The sequence below is a fragment of the Scyliorhinus canicula genome, chromosome 10 (genome assembly GCF_902713615.1).
Source record: "Scyliorhinus canicula chromosome 10, sScyCan1.1, whole genome shotgun sequence".
Taxonomy (NCBI): domain Eukaryota; kingdom Metazoa; phylum Chordata; class Chondrichthyes; order Carcharhiniformes; family Scyliorhinidae; genus Scyliorhinus; species Scyliorhinus canicula.
Genome location: NC_052155.1, coordinates 74,559,404 through 74,578,199, shown reverse-complemented (window position 1 = coordinate 74,578,199; position 18,796 = coordinate 74,559,404). Strand labels below are relative to the sequence as shown.

At 39.6% G+C, this 18,796-nt stretch overlaps 1 protein-coding gene across 3 annotated transcripts in view; it reads left to right on the top strand.

Moving 5' to 3' along the window:
- The window catches only part of smchd1 (structural maintenance of chromosomes flexible hinge domain containing 1), a 217,226-nt gene that overhangs the window by 38,128 nt on the left and 160,302 nt on the right, over positions 1-18,796 (top strand). For all 3 annotated transcript variants that reach the window (XM_038809195.1, XM_038809194.1, XM_038809196.1), the window contains 6 exons: positions 887-1,070; positions 2,978-3,175; positions 6,725-6,838; positions 8,791-8,897; positions 8,996-9,078; positions 12,125-12,238. In XM_038809195.1, coding sequence (XP_038665123.1) covers positions 887-1,070; positions 2,978-3,175; positions 6,725-6,838; positions 8,791-8,897; positions 8,996-9,078; positions 12,125-12,238 — 800 coding nt within the window. The remainder of the gene's footprint in view (positions 1-886; positions 1,071-2,977; positions 3,176-6,724; positions 6,839-8,790; positions 8,898-8,995; positions 9,079-12,124; positions 12,239-18,796) is intronic.

Sequence of the window (18,796 nt, the reverse complement as noted above, 5' to 3'; positions counted from 1 at the left end):
CATGGAGTTCACCTGACCTACAACTGTTTATTGATTTTGATTACGATGAGCACAAAGGCCTGCCTTTCAGGTGTTATTCAACAGAGGCCTTAAGTCATTTAATCAAAAACAAAGTTTATTCTATGAATTTAGTTAACATTTGTATAAACACACGCAGTAAGCATTTTAATCAACTACCAACATAAATAATCCACACAGCTACAGTACTCTTTGTACAACCCTTAATAAATTCCCCCTTTAGCTGTTCCAATTTAATAACAAGATCCCATGAACCAGAAAGCCCTTTTCAAAGGGGTGGCCCAGCACATAGCACTCGAGACCTGGTATGGCTGCTCCTGTTTCCTTTCTTATACAGCAGGTTTGAATTTCTTCCAGAAAACAGTTATTTCTTTTCTAGTTATTAAGCAGTCTGAAAACAGCTTTTAAAATGCAGATAGAGAGAAAAAAAACTTCTTTCAATCTGTGCAGAACAAAACCAGTTCAAACTCAAAGTGAAAGTAAAACCAACTCTGAGAGCCACAGCCCAGCTCCATCCACACAATGACATCACTGAAGTTATGTGATAAGACAAAAACATTTCTTAAAGGGATACTCCCATGACAGATTGGTGTGTGTCTTTTATTGCAAAATCTACACATGGTTTTTGGTGCACATTTCTCTTCTACCTCTCTTCTCTTACCCCCCTCCCCCCCCCCCCCCCCCCCCCCCCCAAAAAAAGTAACGGAAACATCAAATCATGAATAAGGGTTTAATAAACCACAGCTTCAAAATAACGTAATCACAGCCTCATCATACAGTGGTGGAATTGTATAAAGTTATAATGTATATTCTGTAACCTGCATGTTATATTTGCAGAAATACCCGAGAATAATCCTTACTTTTCTAGTTTTGAATTTTGTGCGCCTCCCAAGAAAAGAGGACTGGTGGCACTGGAATGTTACAACAGAATCTCGGGTGTACTTTTCACCAATGATAAATTTCAGGTCAGCACCAACAAGTTGACATTCATGGATTTGGAACTGAAGCTGAAAGATAAGAACACACTTTTCACACGTGTTGTGAACGGGCAAGTAAGGGAACCTAATTTGTTTTTAATTGGTCAAGGAACTAGAATTGTATGTAGTTCAGTTTTTATGGAAATATAAGTTGCTGACTGACCTAACAATTATATTAAGGTGAAGCGGGAGCGCCACTGATATAAATGTTTTTTTTAAAGTTTGTATTAAGGATTTATAAACTATATAAGACAAAAGTAATTGTGAACATACATTGAAAAATAACAGGAATAAAATAACAAAACAAACAAAACCCCCAAAAAAAGGAATTTCAGTGCCAGTGAGATATCAGGTATGTAGGCTGTTTGTTCCAGCAGTTGCCTGATTGAATAAAATTCCGCCTACACGACTGTAGTGTGGCACTTTACCAAAAGATTTCTGGAAGTCCATATGCATCACATCAACAGTGTTACCCTCATCAGTCCATCTTAAAATTCAAGCAAGTTAATATTTGCCGTTAACACATTTGTGTTGGCTTTCCTTAACTTGCATTGTCCATGTGACTGTTCATTTTGTCGTGGGTTAACAATTCTAGAAGCTTTTCTTCTGCTGAAGTGAAGTTGACTGGCGTGCTGGGTTTATCTTTACCTTTCTGCGGAGTGTAACACTTGCAATTCACAAGGCTTCTGCCACTACTCTGGTCTGAGGAAGACTAGAAATTAGGACCAATGTTTCTGCAGTCTCTACTCTTTATTTTTAATATCCTTGGATGCATCCCATCCTGTCCTGGTACCTTATTAAGTCTCAGTACTGACTACCCAATGCCACCACCTTTATCAAATTTGAAAAGCGATATTGCTATTAGTATATTTGATGTTTGAATACTAGCCAGTAGGCCTTCAGAATTTGTTACTGAGGAATACGGTAATCAACTTGATGGTTTTGGCCACCATCTGGTCTACCCTCCCACAGATCAGTAAACTCAAATGCAGCATGTAGCACAAGAAATATGTGATGTTCTCCCTCTTACTGACCATGTGCAGTTTTTACCGATGGTCTTCTATGTCTATGCATTAGCTGTTAAAATACAGGGCCAGCTGCCCATGCACCTAAAGTGACATGATCTGCTAAAACATGTTTCTGGAAATGAAAAGCCCTGAGCTGTTGCCGTGTAAGTCCCAAGAGGGTAAAAATCATTAGCATTCTTTCCTTGACTTAAGTTCTTAGAGGCACGTCAGATTGATTCCGCACCAAAGTCATACCCGAGCACCAAGTCTTCTACCTTACAAAATTCTCTCACTAGCGTTGTTGGCTAAAATGGTTTTTCTAATAATTCAGAGCTGAGGTTTCAGATATCTGTGGACATTTAATGTCTCAAATCAGAATTATTCTAGTTTGATAATTCTGTACGGTTACTTAAATAAAGGGTTGGACTTGGGCAATCTTGCGCAATTGAGGTTTTACGCTCCTGTATGACATTTTTATGCATCTCCCCCTTGGAGTTTGGTACATCTTTTGCCAACACCCAATTCCACTGCAATTTAGTGGTATTTTAGAATTGGTATATCTTGCAACCTAAATTTTGCCTCCTGTTCAACTATGGCAATCTTGACTTTTGCCCAAGAATAATTACACTATAGAAATATTTCTTCCAATTTCCCCATTGTTCTTCTAGCAATAATCCTGAGTCAGTGTCTCTTGTTTGGAGCTCGCGAATCAGTAGAATCAAAGTTGACTGTCACACTCCAAAACTTTCATAAATTTGAACTTTTGTTGTACAACCCCATAATCTTTGTTGTTTCAACGAATAAGACCAGTTTTCTTTAATTTCCTCCTAATGTCCTTACAACCTTGGTGTTTTTCTGCTGAATCTTTGTACCTTTTCCAAAGCTCTAATTTCTTGTCTAGTACTGAGTAATTTCTAATATACAGAAGTTATTTGTGCATTTTGATTCCTATTTAAAACTTAAATCCTCTTTCAGGAGCAAAGAATGAAGATAGATCGAGAATTTACTATGTGGCTTAAAGAATGCCATGAGAAATATGACAAGCAAATAAAGTTCAGCTCTTATAAAGGCACAATCACAAGAAGCGATCTACCATCTAAAAGAATGCAGAGTCCTTGGGCTGTATATGCAGCTATTGAGTGGGATGGCAAAACCTTCAAAGCAGGACACTTGGTAAGTTTTTACACATTGAAAATTAATATTACTGTTCAGGACCTCACAACGCACCTTCTGCTACTCTACCTCATTGTTAGTGAAGAATTGCAAATACAATGAGGGTGAAAATGCTGGAAATATTCTGCAGGTCAGGCAGCATCTGTGTTCATCAGAACAGAACGATTCAGGACAAAGATCTTTCATCACACTGATTCATACGAAGCAATTGAGGAACCAGTGGCAGGAATTAGTAGGGTTTTCTGCTCATAACTGCAAGACTTCTTTAAAAATAAAAAGAAAGCTTGTTCACAGATGCTCATTTTTATGATGTCACAAACACTTAATAAAAACTAATTAATGGTGTTAAGAGATGTATGTCCTTTTGAGACCATCTAACCCCGGTGAGAAAATGTTTTAAATATTTATTTTAAATACACAAGAAATTAGTTAATCAGACTTGTGCAGCATTATTTGCTTTTTAAACAAAGAAATGTTGATTTCTTACATATAATTTGTATTTCACTATAAATTGTAAATGTATAGTTTCATTAAGTTAGTGAATTTGTTTTTATTCAGTACATTAGCATCTGGAATCCGTCAAATTTCAACTTTGTGCTGTCAGTTTTACTTTAACATCACTATTTTTGAAACAAACTATTTAATACCCCTTTGGGCCAACAATTTGTTTCTCAGCTGTAAGATTCTGGGGTTTTGGGATAAGCCCTTTTCTAAATTTCTGAATTAATTTATCACAATGGGGTCCTCAGTTGTGCCTGACCAAACAAGGTACGAACAACTAATATTTATGCATCAAGTAGAATGTATTAAGTAAGATATTACATATACTCATAAGGTCCGAAGACCTCATTCCTTGAGTGCTGCTGTCTCAAAAGATAATACTGCAGGAACCATGGTAAAATTGCAAACAAAGACTCAGAATTTCTCATTTTTATCCCTATTTCTGACTCTCCCTCATCCTTAGTTGGAAATAGTGCAAATTAATCTTTTGTTGGTTTGGGTTGAGGGTCACCTGGAGTCACCCCACCTCCATAATTGGAGTCATGCAGACTGAAGATAGATATCCATCCCTAATTCCTTGGGTCCCCAGAGGTACATTGAATTGTGAATCATCATAGATCATAGAATTTACAGTGCAGAAGGAGGCCATTCGGCCCATCGAGTCTGCACCGGCTCCTGGAAAGGGCACCCTACCCAAGGTTAACACCTCCACCCTATCCCATAACCCAGTAACCCCACCCGACACTAAGGGCAATTTAACATGGCCAATCCACCTAACCTGCACATCTTTGGATTGTGGGAGGAAACCAGAGCACCCGGAGGAAACCCACACACACACTGGGAGGATGTGCAGACTCCGCACAGACAGTGACCCAAGCTGGAATGAATGACACATCCTTGGAGATATAAAGCAGTTCCATCCTCATCAATCATACAACTCCTAAATAATCATATCTACCTAAAGGCCCACAGATACTGAAGCCATTAAGAACAAATGGTAATAATTCCCACCAAAATGTCAGGAAAATAAATTTCACTTTATGTTGTTGAGTCATTTCTAGATACACTTTAGCATTCATCTCAACTGCAGTAAGTTGGCCATGTATAATTGCATTTATGAATCTGGTTGTACCATATATTTTTCATGGCAACGCATTGCATGGTTTTACTAGTATAGTTGAAAAGATGCTTTTATATTGGCGACAAAACATTTACTTGAATGTTGCTTACTTGCTAAATAGTGTAATTGCATTGCCCTGGACTGACTGTACTGATGGTGAAATTGTCACCACTGTTATCATTATGTCCCTAAAACCAATAGCAACTTCTGTAAACCACACACATGCAGCACAATACAGAAGTTGCTGTTAGAGATCCTGTGCTTCTCTAGAGGGCGAAGTCCCCCGCAGGCTGCTATCAATTATATTTCGCTGAGCTGTTGAGAACTCTGCCTTTATTGCTTTTAGCCCTCCTGTAAAAAATACAGTTGATGCTCCACCTTATTTAATGAGATGTGGGTTTTTAATTATGTACTAAGGTCGGAATTACTGTTGAACAATTTATCTGGCCCCGAGGAACTAATTTTATACTTGGAAGACCATAAGCCCTAGGAGTAGAAGTAGGCTACTCAGCCCATCAGGTCTGTTCCACCATTCAGTGTGATCATCCTCAACTCCACCTTCCTGCTATATCCCCATAACCCTTGATTCCCATGCCGATTTAAAATAAACTGTCTATCTCAGCCTTGAACATAATTAACGGCCCAGTCTCTACAGTAAAGAATTCCACAGATTTACTACCCTCTGAGAGAAGAGATTTCTCTTCATACCTGACTTAAATGGATGATTCTTTACTCTGAGATTATGCCCTCTGGTCCTAGACTCACTCACAAGAAGAAACATCCTCTCGGGATCTACCCTGTCACGCTCCTTGAGACTTGTGTCTCAATAAGATCACCTTGCATTCTTCTAAACTCCAATGAGTTCAGACCCAATCAACTCAACCACTTCTCATTAAAAAAAATCCCTTCATACCCAATATCAACCATGTGAACCTTGTCTGGACTGCCTCCAATCCTATTATATCTTTCCTTGGATAAGGGGACCAGAGCAGTTCACCATATTCTAGGTATGGTCTGGCAAGTGCCATGTATAGTTTTAGCAGGACTTCATTATTTTTATACTCCATTTCCTTTGAAATAGAGGCTAACATTCTACTTGCCTTCCCACTAGGAGCTTTTCACAGGAACTTCATTTGAAGCCTACTTGTGACAGTAAACAATTTTCATTTCATTTTCAGTTACCTGCTGAACTTTCATGCCAGCTTTTTGTGATTTATGCATGAAGACTCCCAAATCCCTCTGTGCTGTAGTTTTCTGTGCCTTGCTCCTTTTAAATAATATTCCGCTCCTCTATTCTTCCTTCTAAAGTGTATAACTTCACATTTTCCTTCTTTGTTTTCCATCTGCCAAGTTTTTGCCCACTCACCTAATGTGTCTATATCCCTCTGTAGACTGTCAACCTCACCATTTGCCCTTCTATCTATTTTTGTATCATCCGCCAACTGGACAATAGTGCATTCACTTCATTCATCCAAGTCATCCCCCCGCCCCCCTCCTCCTCCGTGGAAGGTCAAGTTTCTCCATTTTTGATTTTTTTAAAAAGAAAAATTGTTTGGTCTTTCTTCCAACTTAATCCCCTGTGTATGGCCCAATCATTTATTCTGTCATTCAAGAAAAGTGATGGATAAAGTGCATTTTACTTCCTGGCTTGTTACCTGAGACCACTTCAATGTGATTAGCTGCTGACCTTGACATCACTGCTTCTGGGTGTTTGGAGATCTTGACTTGGCACCAGTTTCAAACTGACACCATGAAAGGAAATCCAAGCACAAAAACTGCTAGATTTTTCTGGACAGCTTTGCAGTCAGAAGTGAGCACCGTTGCTTTGCAACACGTAAAATCCAGGCCATTGTGGGCAAGTACGTGCAAAAAATGTTTCTCTGTATACTTTTTAAGACATTAACTTTAGAAGATGCCTTTCTTTCCAGGTTAAAACTATCAAAACCTTGCCAATAATTTATGGGAGCATAGTTCGTTTTCTTCTTTACGGTGACCATGAAGGTGATGTGTATTCCACTGGAGGAGAAGTTCAAATAGCTGTGGTAAGTGATGCTAGAAATAAAGCTGTACTGACCAATTTTCAGTTAATCTTATCCAGTTAATCCTTTTTCCTTGGTTCTCAAGGTTATCTAATGGAAATATTTAAAGTTTAAGTTATTCCATGTTAGTGTGGTAAATCAGCAATTACTTAAAACAACAAATTAAAATTGTTCCAACTCTTTTTTTCCGGAAATGTCTCCAGTCGACTGCACAGTCACTATTTGTTGTTATTATATGATAGCTCAAATACTGTGCCAAAGGGAAACTGATCTTTCCTCCTTTTCTTGGCAATGTAATTCTATTAAAAAACACCTCTCGCAATTTGTTTAAATCAACACCAAAAATACTGGAACCACTCAATAAATAGGTCAGTCAGCATCTGTTAGAAAAGGAACAGTTCTGTAGAGAGATAGTCCAATGCTGATAATTACATCAGTTTACAAGTAAAAACATGAAACTGTAAAGGTGAAATCGTAATGAAGTTGAACATAAAGAAACCCAATCAATCATCACAATCTTCAAACTCTGTGACACAATACATGGTTTGAACATTTTGAAGTGTAATGTTGGATTGTGTCCCATATCAAAAAGGATTTGAAGCATTCAAGGTGACTAGTGTCCGTTTTCTGCTGCTGCCTATAGGGGTTTCGTTACAATTTATTCAAAACTAAACTTCAGTCGCCAGGTATAAAGTAACTTATGGGTGTCAGACATTCAGCACTTCATTCAGTTCAAGAAGACAGTTATGACTCCTCTTCAAACAATTCTTCAATTGTTCAAATTTATTCGGATTTCATCTTTTCAATTCCATGTTTTCAGATAATAATCGCTTCTTGTCACAAGTAGGCCTCAATGAAGTTACTGCAAAAAGCCCCTAGTCGCCACACCACGGCACCTGTTCGGGGAGGCTGGTATGGGAATTGTTCTGCATTACAAGCCAGCTACTTAGCCCACTGTACTAAATCAACCCCTGATATACGCTGATATCTATCAATTTACAAGACTCTTTTTATACAGCAATGGTCTACAAACTTTTCTGTACAGGATCTCTTACACCAATGACCAATAGGCAAACTTGGTTATCTAAAATGAAGTACTGCGCTCAGTGCAGAAAACTTACTTGCTCATACAACTGAAATAAAATTATTTTAATATAGAATCTTCAAGATATTGTGCTGTCGCCTCATATATCCAACAATAAGTAAGATAGGAATGAGATGAACTTGTTAAAGACTTCATGGGGTCCAAATTCAATGTTGAGGACTTAGAGGACAACTCCCTCCCAACTGTATATCACTGTGCAGCTGCTTGTGCTGGGCCAATGTGGGACAGGACACATCCAGGAATTCTGATTGTGGTGTCTGGGACACTGTAAGTTATTATTCCGTGAGTCTGACTTTATCAGGCTGATTAGTCTGTGAGACAGGTCTCTCTGCAGTAAACTGATGCGCTTGTGTTGGCTACCGTTTTATACCTGCCCAATTTAATTTTTCCTTGATGTCAAATAATTTTTATTGGTGTCACAAGTAAGCTTACTTGTGCAATTAAGCCACTGTGAAAATCCCCCAGTCGCCACACTACGGCACCTGTTCGGGTACACTGAGGGAGAATTCAGAATGTCCAATTCACCTAACATGCACGTCTTTCGGGACTTGCGGGAGGAAACCGGAGCACCCGGAGGAATCCAAGCAGGCACGGGGAGAATGTGCAGACTCCGCACAGACAGTGACCCAAGCTTGGAATCGAACCCGGGTTCCTGGCGCTATGAAGCAACAGTGCTAACTACTGTGTTACCATGCTGCCCAGGTAGGTTGTTAAACTGCTGGCCACCCCACACCACTGCAGCCAATGTCCCGCTGGCTGATTTTGTTAAAATTATGCGAGGTGGTGAAAAATAATTGACTATAGATCAGTAAGGCATTTTATTATGTTTCCCCTCTCCATGGCACAAAAGGAACCCCAGGCTTTGTATGATGAGGTGAAGACCATTCCAATCTCGAAGTTGGATAGAACTGTACCTACTGCTGCGATCAAGAAATATATAGAAGATGAAATGGCAAGGTATTATAAAGTCACATATTATATAATTTCATTCATCTTTACTTTTTTAAAAATTGGTTTTACGGTTGAAATATATACTTGCTATGTGTTTGAAACAGGCTTCCTGATCAACTATCTGTCACCTGGCCAGAAGGAGATGAACTTGTTCTAAATGAAAGGAGACCAGCAGGAATGCCCATAGGTGAGAAAAAATGTAATCTATTTATTTGTCTGCATCTATTCAAGTATTGCTCATCAATATTCCATTCAGTGATTTCTCAGTAACGCTGCCAAATTTGGCCTACAGCAAGGTTTGATTTTGGAGCTTTATTACAAAAGCTGGGCTGGAAAATCTATCCAAGGCCTATCACAGTTTGTGTGGACAGTGCAGAAAACGTTTTATTGTAGGTTTCTGTTTTGTGGCAGTTGGCTGCAATTGTCAAAATCCGTGAAAATATCCACGCCCAGATTTAATATTGGTTGCTTCAGTCTTCCCATGTCACTAGATAGGTTTCTAGATATAGGAATAGTGTGGGAAGATGGTGTTGCGGTAGAACTATTATCTATTTGAATGGCGGGGGAGGCTCAAGGTGCTGAATGGTCTACCCCTGCTCGTTTGTTCCTCATTGGGTCCTTTTATTTGCCTGTAGCCACACACAATGTCTTCATGAGTATAGAATGGTAATTGCTTATATTTTTGTGTCCAATTTTCAAGTCTTCTGCTCAGTATCCACATCTGTGACTGAATCCGGTTATCTCCAGTGATTTGGGAGATTTTTGTTTTGTAGATGTTTTTATGCTTTAGACGTTAGAAGGTAAATTGTGATTTTTTTTAAACTGCTTTTTGCCAGCTGTAGTTGGAAGGAATTTCTCTGCATAGGCATGAGATCACTTGTCCAATTTCAAGGTTTATTTGATTGAGATGATAAAAGAGATCAATGTATTGTCATTCAAAGACCAAAATAATATATTGAAAAAAGGCAATTTGAGGAAATGAGGATGGAACCAAAAGATATAAGGGAGATATCAGGGGCTGGTTTAGCACAGTGGGATAAATAGCTGGCTTGCAATGCAGAACAATGCCAGCAGCACGGGTTCAATTCCCGTACCGGCCTCCCCGAACAGGCGCCAGAGTGTGGTGACTAGGGGCTTTTCACAGTAACTTCATGGAAGCCTACTTGTGACAATCTATTATTATTATTAGATCGCGTGTAGTGGTTATTTCACTGAGCCAGTAAATTGAAGGCCCATGCTAATGCTTTGGAGACACTGATTCAAACCCCATCAAGGTGGAATTTAAATTAATATATCTGGATTTTAAAATATTCTCGGTCATGGTGACTATGAAATTATCATTGGTTATCTTGAATGAAAAAAAATGAAAATGAAAATCGCTTATTGTCATGAGTAGGCTTCAATGAAATTACTGTGAAATTCCCCTAGTCGCCACATTCCAGCGCCTGTCCGGGGAGGCTGGTACGGGAATCGAACCGTGCTGCTGGCCTGCTTGGTCTGCTTTAAAAGCCAGCGATTTAGCTGAGTGAGCTAAACCAGCTCCTGGTTGGTTTAAAGACCCATCTGGTTCTTACCAGATGGACCCTTTAAGACCCCTTAAAGACCCATCTGGTTCACTGATGTCCTTTAGGGAAGGAAATCTGCCGTCCTTAGTCTGGCCTACAAGTGACTCCAGATCCACAGCAATGTAGGTGACTCTTAACTGCCCTCTGAAATGGTCCAGCAAGCCACTTAGTTTAAGAGAAATTGGGAATGGGCAAAAAATGTTGACCTTGTCATCGACACCTAGATCTAAAGGAAAAATATTGATTCACAGGTAGAGTAAAGTTGCCAATAATTAAAGCAGAAATCCATATAGTTCAGGATGTGTACATTTCATTTAAAAATAGTGAATTATCCAAGAATGAGATGGCATCGATAGGAGGTAAGGATAAATTGAATCTAAAGGAAAAAGCATATGCAAAGTGCATAACATTTAATGGGCAGATGCCAATGGAAATATGATGTGGTTAGGAAGAGCCAAAAGGACAATTGGGGATACAAATAAGATGTTTAAAATAAAAATATCTCAAAATAGAAAGTAATAGTAAAGTATCTTATAGGGATACCAGTAACAAAAGATGAACTCACATCAGATAATATTGAAATGGAAGGGATACTGAACGAATACCGTTTCACTGTAGAGGCTCTCCAAATGAGTGAAAATGATAGTAGCCAAGAGGGATATTAAACTTTTAAGATAAAAACAAATTGGAGAACAGAACAGTAGTCAGACTTGACAAGTTTGACGACCCAAATTGCAGCCATAGGGTAGTTTAGCTAGGTAAGAGATAATAGGAATTCCAATATTCATATATAAAAATCAATAGAAAAGTGAACTGTGTCAGAAGAGTGGCAAACAGAAAATGTATAGAATGTTTAGGAGGGAGCTAGAACTAATCTAGGGAACAATATATCGGTCATCTGAACATCAGTGATAGGAAAGATACCAGAATCGTTTCTGAAAGATGAATATCAATACATAACATATATTCTTTGTAGTGTATTGGTATGTGTTTCTAAAAAGGTGATGTTTAACCAACTTTATTAATGTTTTTGCCTTTATCTAATTTGTCATGTCTTCAATGCAGTGGATCTGGTTAAGGGTGGCACGGTAGCAGCTCCAAAGTCCCAGGTTCGATTCCCAGCTTGGGTCACTGTCTGTACGAAGTCTGCACGTTCTCCCCGTGTGTGTGTGTGGGTTTCCTGCGGGTGCTAGGTTTCCTCCCACAAGTCCCGAAAGAAGTGCTGTTAGGTAATTTGGACATTCTGAATTCTCCCTCTGTGTACCCGAACAGGCGCCGGCGACCATGGGATTTTCACAGTAACTTCATTGCAGTGTTAATGCAAGAATAATAATCTTTTTATTGTCACAAGTAGACTTACATTAACACTGCGATGAAGTTACTGTGAAAAGCCCCTAGTCGCCACATTTCGGCACCTGTTTGGGTACACAGAGGGAGAATTCAGAATTCTTAGCCGGTACGGGAATTGAACCGTGCTGCTGGCCTTGTTCTGCATTACAAACCAGCTGTCTAGCCCACTGAGCTAAACCAGTCCTAAGCCTACTCGTGATAATAAAGATTATTATAGCGTCGCCTGTGTAAAGTTTTATTTTGTATTTGTATGCTTCATTCTGGAACTCGAGACAAATTGTATATTCCTTTTAAATGAGATATTGATCCTGTTTCCAGGTGCTTTGAGAATAGAAATTCTGAATAAAAAAGGCGAAACTATGCAAAAACTTCCAGGAACAAGTCATGGTGGATCAAAAAAGTTGTTGGTTGAGCTGAAAGTTATCTGGCATTGTAAGTATGCAAAAGATTCTCTAGAGATCAATTTATTAAAGTAATTCTAGATTATATAATTATGCAGTATAATAATGCGTGTCAGCTGAAGCACACTTAGAAAGGCTTGCATTTATATAGTGCCTTTCATGATCACTGAGCATGCCAAAATGCTTTGCTCTCAGTTAAGTAATTTAAAAAATGTTGTAATGTAGGCGATAAGGCAGCCAAGTTGTGCGCAGCAAGCCCCTACAAACAGCAATGTGATAATGATCCGATACTCTGTCTTTCTGATGTTGAGACAAATGGGTATGATTTGGTGGGGATTACAGAAACATGGTTGCAGGAGGACTGGGGCTGGGAGCTGAATGTCCAAAGGGTACTCGGTATTCTGAAGAGATAGACCGAATGGAGCAAGAGGTAGAGCTGCTATATTGGTTAAAGATGACATCAAGGTTGTATTAAGAAATGATATTGGCAATAAGGCCCAAAATGTTGAATTTATCTGGGTGGAAATAAAAAACATGGGGGAAAAACTCCTTGGTAGAAGTAATTTATAGGCCCCGGAGCAATAGTTCCAAACTGGGGATAGTATAAACCAAGAAATAATGAGTGCCTGTGAGAAGGGCACAATGGTAATCATGATTGTTAACATGCATATTGACTGGATTAGTCAAATTGGCAAGGACATTTCAGAGTGTATGAGGGATTGTTTCTTAGAGCAATTTCTCATGTAGCCAACCAGGGAGCAGGCTATTTTAGATTTAGTATTATGTAACAAAGAAGGGTTGATGCATAGTCTTGTCGTTAATGATCCTCTTGGAAGGAGTGATCACAGCATGCTAGAATTTCAAATTCAGATTGATCGAGAGAAGACCGAGTGCTACACTAGAGTTTTAGAGTTTGGCAGAGGTAATTATACCGGCTTCAGCAAAGAGTTGGCCCAAGTAGACTGGGGACAGATAATTGAGGGTAGGACAGTTGAGGAACAATGGCGGATGTTCAAGGAGATATTAAATACCTCTCAATTGAAGTATATTCCTGAGAGGAAGAGGAATTGTAAAAGGTAGAAAAACATTCCATGGCGAAGCAAGGAAGTCAAGGTAGACACAAAACTAGGGCATATCATATTGCAAAAGCTGGAGTAAAAGCTGGTAAGCTGGAGGATTGGGTGAACTTTAAGGTTCAGCAAAAGGCTACTTAAAATAAAATCAAAAGAGCTAAGAGGCAACGAGCAGAATACATAAACACTAATACCGAAAAGCTAAAGTAAACGTCGGCCCTTTAGAGGATAATAATGGTGAGGTAATAATGGGGAAGTTAGAGATGGCGGAGGCGCTGAACCAATATTTTGCCTCTGATTTCACAGTTAGGATAATAAATTTCCAAAAACTAGTCAGTGCAGAGGAGCTTGGTGCAATAAAGATCATTAGGGAGACGGTATTGAATAAACTAATGTGATTAAAGGCAGATAAGTCTCTGGGACCTGATGGCCTGCATTTGGGGTATTAAGGGAGGAGGCAGCAGAGATAGTGGGTGCATTGGTTATGACATTCTGGAAGAGTCTCAGTGGATTGGAAACACACTAATATGATACCCCTCTTCAAAAAGGGAGAGGGGCAAAAAAGGAGGAAACTATCGACTGGTTAGCTTGACTTCTGTGGTGGGAAGTTGCTGGAATCAGGAGAAAAAGACTGAACATTTGAAAAGACTACAAATTTAATCTACCATTGTCAGCATAGTTTTATGAAGGGTAAGTCATGCTTCACAAACTTACTTGTTTGCGGATGTACCCAACAAGGTGGATAATGGGGCACCTCTGGATGTGGTATGTCTAGACTTCCAGAAGACGTTTGACAAGGTGCCGCATGAAAGACTGATCCAGAAGGTGAAATTGCTAGGGATTGGGGGTTGAGTACTAAACTAGATTGAGGATTAGCTAACTGACAGAAAGCAGAAGTTTGGGATAAATGGGTCCTTCTCTGGCTGGCGAAGTGTAACTAGTGGGATGCTGCAGGGATCAGTCCTCAGACTTCAACTGTTTACAATCTATATAAATGATCTGCAAACAGGAACAGAGTGTAACATAGCAAAATTTGTGGATGATACTAAAATGGGTGGGAAAGCAGGCAATTAAGAGGAGATAATTACAGAGGAATATAGATAGGCTAGGAGATTGGACCAAAATTTGGCAGAATTTTGGCCGAAAAAATAGAAAGGCAAATTATTATCTAAATGGAAGCAGATTCAAAATGCATTTTGTATGTACCTGTATGCAGGTACGGCACATAATTAAAAAGGCAAATGGAATGTTCTTGTTTATTGCAAAAGGACTGGAGTATAAAAGTAGAGAAGTGTTGTTGCAATTGCATAGGGTGTTGGTGAGACCACATCCTGAGTGTTGTGTCCAGTTTGGTCTCCTTATTTGAGGAAGGATGTAGTGTCATGGAGGCAGTTAAGAGGACGTTCACCAGATTGATTCTGGGGATGAAAGTGTTGACATATGAGGAGAGATTTAAGTTTGGGCTTGTGCTTGCTGGAGTTTTGAAAGATCATTGTATATAAAATACTAAAAGGGATTGATGAACTAAATGTAGACCAAATGTTCCCCTTTGTAGGGCAATCTAGAATGAGAGGTCACAGATATTGGTTGAGAGGTGATAGATCACCTAGACAGGGTCTCATGTTAACTTCTCATTCAAAAGATGGCACCTCTGATAATGTACATTAGTATTCCCTTGGTATGACATTGGAGTGTTGACCTTGATATTGTTCTCAAAGCCTGGCACAGGTCTGAACTCTCAACCTTGACTCAGGTGAGAGTGCTACCAACTGAGGCATGGCTGACACTTGTGTTTCAAAATGCATAACTTATCCATTTTTTAATTTTCAAAAATTATATTGAAGTGGTGGTTATGACCTGTTTAGGAGGGGTGAAATGACTCCTCTCTTTGTCCCACTCTTTTGGTTTGAATTTAAATAAGAGGTAATATTGTCAAAGTTAAATAAAAACTTAAATGTGCGTCGTTTGGTGTAATAGATAGGCTACGCAGGTTCCTTAAATTAACAAGTAAAGGGTTTTATTGTCAAAATCCATCTGGTAACAATGTAGAAATTAACAAAAGAACATAAGAACATAAAATAAAAGGCATAAAATGAACAAATATGTCCGCTCTACCCCAATGCAATAACAGGACAAATACAACCCCCACTCCAGCATGTGGAACGAAATGAAACGGAGTATCAGATCTTAAAACCTGACCAAGTAATTTGTAACGTCAGAAAAAAAAATCAGATGTCTGGATGTTTGTTTACAGCTTAAGGTTCACTTTCTATAGTAACTGATGGTATTTGAATTTCTCACTGGAGCAGTTGGTCTACAGTCAGGGCTGGTTGATTCTCTTTTTTTGTCTTGGAGGCAGTGGTTTTGATTTGAAATCCTCCTTTTAAGAACTCTCAGTTTACAGAAATGAGAGCTTCTGGTGGGTTTGCAAATCACAAACCGCTCGACTTACAGTGGAATTTCAGAGAGAGAGTGGGGTAGCGATGTTACCCTGTGGCAGTCTGAATGTTCAAATCCAGTATCTTTTCACACCCAAGAGATGAGTCATTTGACTTCTTTGGTTTAATCTAGGCTTAACTTAGCCATTGTCTTTGAGTGCTCCATAGACATTGTCTCCATAAAGCAGCTATGTCTTTTGCAAATGCAATGTAATAGCTGTTGGAGGCCAGTGTGCTTTGCTCAGAAAAATGTTTACAAAAAACGTTATATAAATGTATATATGTCCAGCTGATGACATAAATTAGTATTCTATGTAACAATCTTCATAACATGACCAAAAAATGGTTGCACATATCAATGGGAAAATGTACTTGATTGGCTATGAATGGTATATGCTCAGGAGTGCAGGGCAAAACGTAATGCCAGATTTCACTGTCCTTCGGGTTGTACTTCAGCAAAATAGAGCAGGAGGTTGGGTACAGCCTCCCGAGTCTTGTTTATATTAGAATTCTGTCTGCTGTAGGCACAGGCGCAGTTCTTCCCACAAGGAAACTCAGGAAATCACGGTGACGCATCTCTACCCATTCTTCCTGAAATGTGTGCTCGGTGAGATGGACGTTCTGCAGGGCAACAGTCGTCAAAATTGGTGCTATTGTTAATATGATTTTTGCTTGAGGTATGAGTTGCAGTTCTCAATTATATGCCTTTACATGTAATGTTTCCTCAAGTTCAATTTTAATTGCTGGGGAATTGGTTGCTATTATCCCACTAGAAGAAGAAAGAAAGCATCACTTAAATGTGTATTACATATTGTATAGGGCTGTGTACAGAGCTGTATCTGTTTTGTTGTCAGCTGTTTGTGGGACTTTGCGATGCTAAAGCACAAATTACCGTGATTCCTGCATTACAATGACAAAAAGTATTTCATTGGTTGGAAAGCACTTTGGGATATCCTGAAGGTTTTTCTTTCTCAGCACTAACAACTTGCTAAGATGGACGTAGAACAGTACAGCACAGAACAGGCCCTTCGGTCCTCGATGTTGTGCCGAGTATTGTCCGAAACCAAGATCAAGCTATCCCACTTCCTGTCATTCTGGTGTGCTCCATGTGCCTATCCAATAACCGCTTGAAAATTCCTAAAGTGTCTGACTCCACTATCACAGCAGGCAGTCCATTCAACACCCTAACCACTCTCACAATAAAGAACCTACCTCAGACATCCCTCCTATATCTCCCACCCTGAATCTTATAGTTATGTCCCCTTGTAACAGCTACATCCACCCGAGGAAATAGTCTCTGAACGTCCACTCTATCTATCCCTCTCATCATCTTATAAACCTCTATTAAGTCGCCTCTCATCCTTCACCGCTCCAAAGAGAAAAGCCTTAGCTTCCTCAACCTTTCCTCATATGACAATTGCCTAAGTTTTCATAATAGTTTGACTTTTACTTGGGCACGGCAGTAAACTAATCTGTACTCTTATTTTCACAAATTGGGAGGTTTCTATTAAATTCTTTTTTTAAAGATTTTTATGGAATAAAATGTACAGAACAAGGGGTTTCAGAGAGTGAGTTTATTGTTCTGTATTTAACAGAAGGCTATCATCAAGGTAACTAAATTTGATGATTAACTGATTACTCAATGAGGCGGAGTAATATTGTTGTATTGATGCCAGCCAGAGCTGATGTTGCAGCTCCAGACTGGGCATCTGAGAGGTGCTGTGGGCCATCAGCAGTAGCAGAATTGTACTCAGCCACAATCTGTAGCCTCACGGCTTTGACAAAGAGTCATCGGACTTGAAACGTTAGCTCTTTTCTCTCCCTACAGATGCTGCCAGACTTGCTGCAATTTTCCAGCATTTTCTCTTTCGATGCAGCCTCATGGCCCAGCCTAACCCCCACTCTGCCACTGTGAATGTGTCTCTAATTTACTTGTCTCTCAGTCCGGAAGAAACGGTCTCGAACACGTTCGTATTTAGAATATTCTTTATTGGGCAGCCCTCTAGGTATTCCAAAGAAACACCTGTGGGAGAGTGCCAAAGATTTGCTCAAAACATCCAATCTTTATATAGTTTTTTAAAGGGCTGTCCCTTACATTCACTTGAGCTTGCCCCCATTACAAATGTTTTTACCAAAGATCTAATACATGATTAACTTGTTATTGCCATGTTTTCAATACATGATTTTACAGACATTGAGGTTATCTATTGGCACTTGAGCATATAGCAATTTTAGCAAAACAACAGGTGTTTGGCCACTTTATCAATGGCTCCCACATTTCATATTCCGTCATCCAGCCATCTTCCTTGTTTCTCAAGGCTATTTGACTTACTGTCATGAGTCGGCTCACAAATTCAATAATAACTCCCTTATTAGTAACTTTCCACTAACGTGTCCCATTAATTCTGGAGTGTTCTAGCTATTAACCCTTGCTTCACATTCTCATTCCCCCTGTGATCATTACATGATCACACAGCCCTCAGGGACTTATCCTTGAGAGTCTGAGGAATTTCTCCGGGAAATCATCCTTTGGTCCAATGTCCTCATACACATTTCCGGCATCTACTAAGTCCTGCTTGTCTAACTGGGAAAGCCGCTGCAGCATCTGTGGCATCACAGAGGCGCCTAAACGATTACAAAAGCATTTAACACAGGATACAATGATACATAGCAAAAGGCAAATAGCGATGACGATAATAAATCCATGAAACAGATAGGTGGTCCAGGAACTAGACCACAGTCCTCCCCACCAGTCGTCCGAGGAGAACTGGCGGAGTCTCTTTACCCCATCCCTAATGTGGTCCACTAGGTGAGTAATGTTCTCCGAGCTATCAGGGATATAAGTACAGCACTCAGAACCCACTACAGAACATGTACCTCCCTCGCTGGCGAGGAGGTAGTCTAGAGCCATGCGGTTCTGTAAGTCAACCGTCCGAACAGCTACTAACTCTGTGTTGAGCTCACTGAGTCCTTCCGCGGTATCATTAGCCACCTGCTCCAATATATCCTGGAGCTCTAATACTGCCGAACTGCGGCCAAAGGACAGTAGCTATCACCTCCCAAGGCACAAGGGACCTA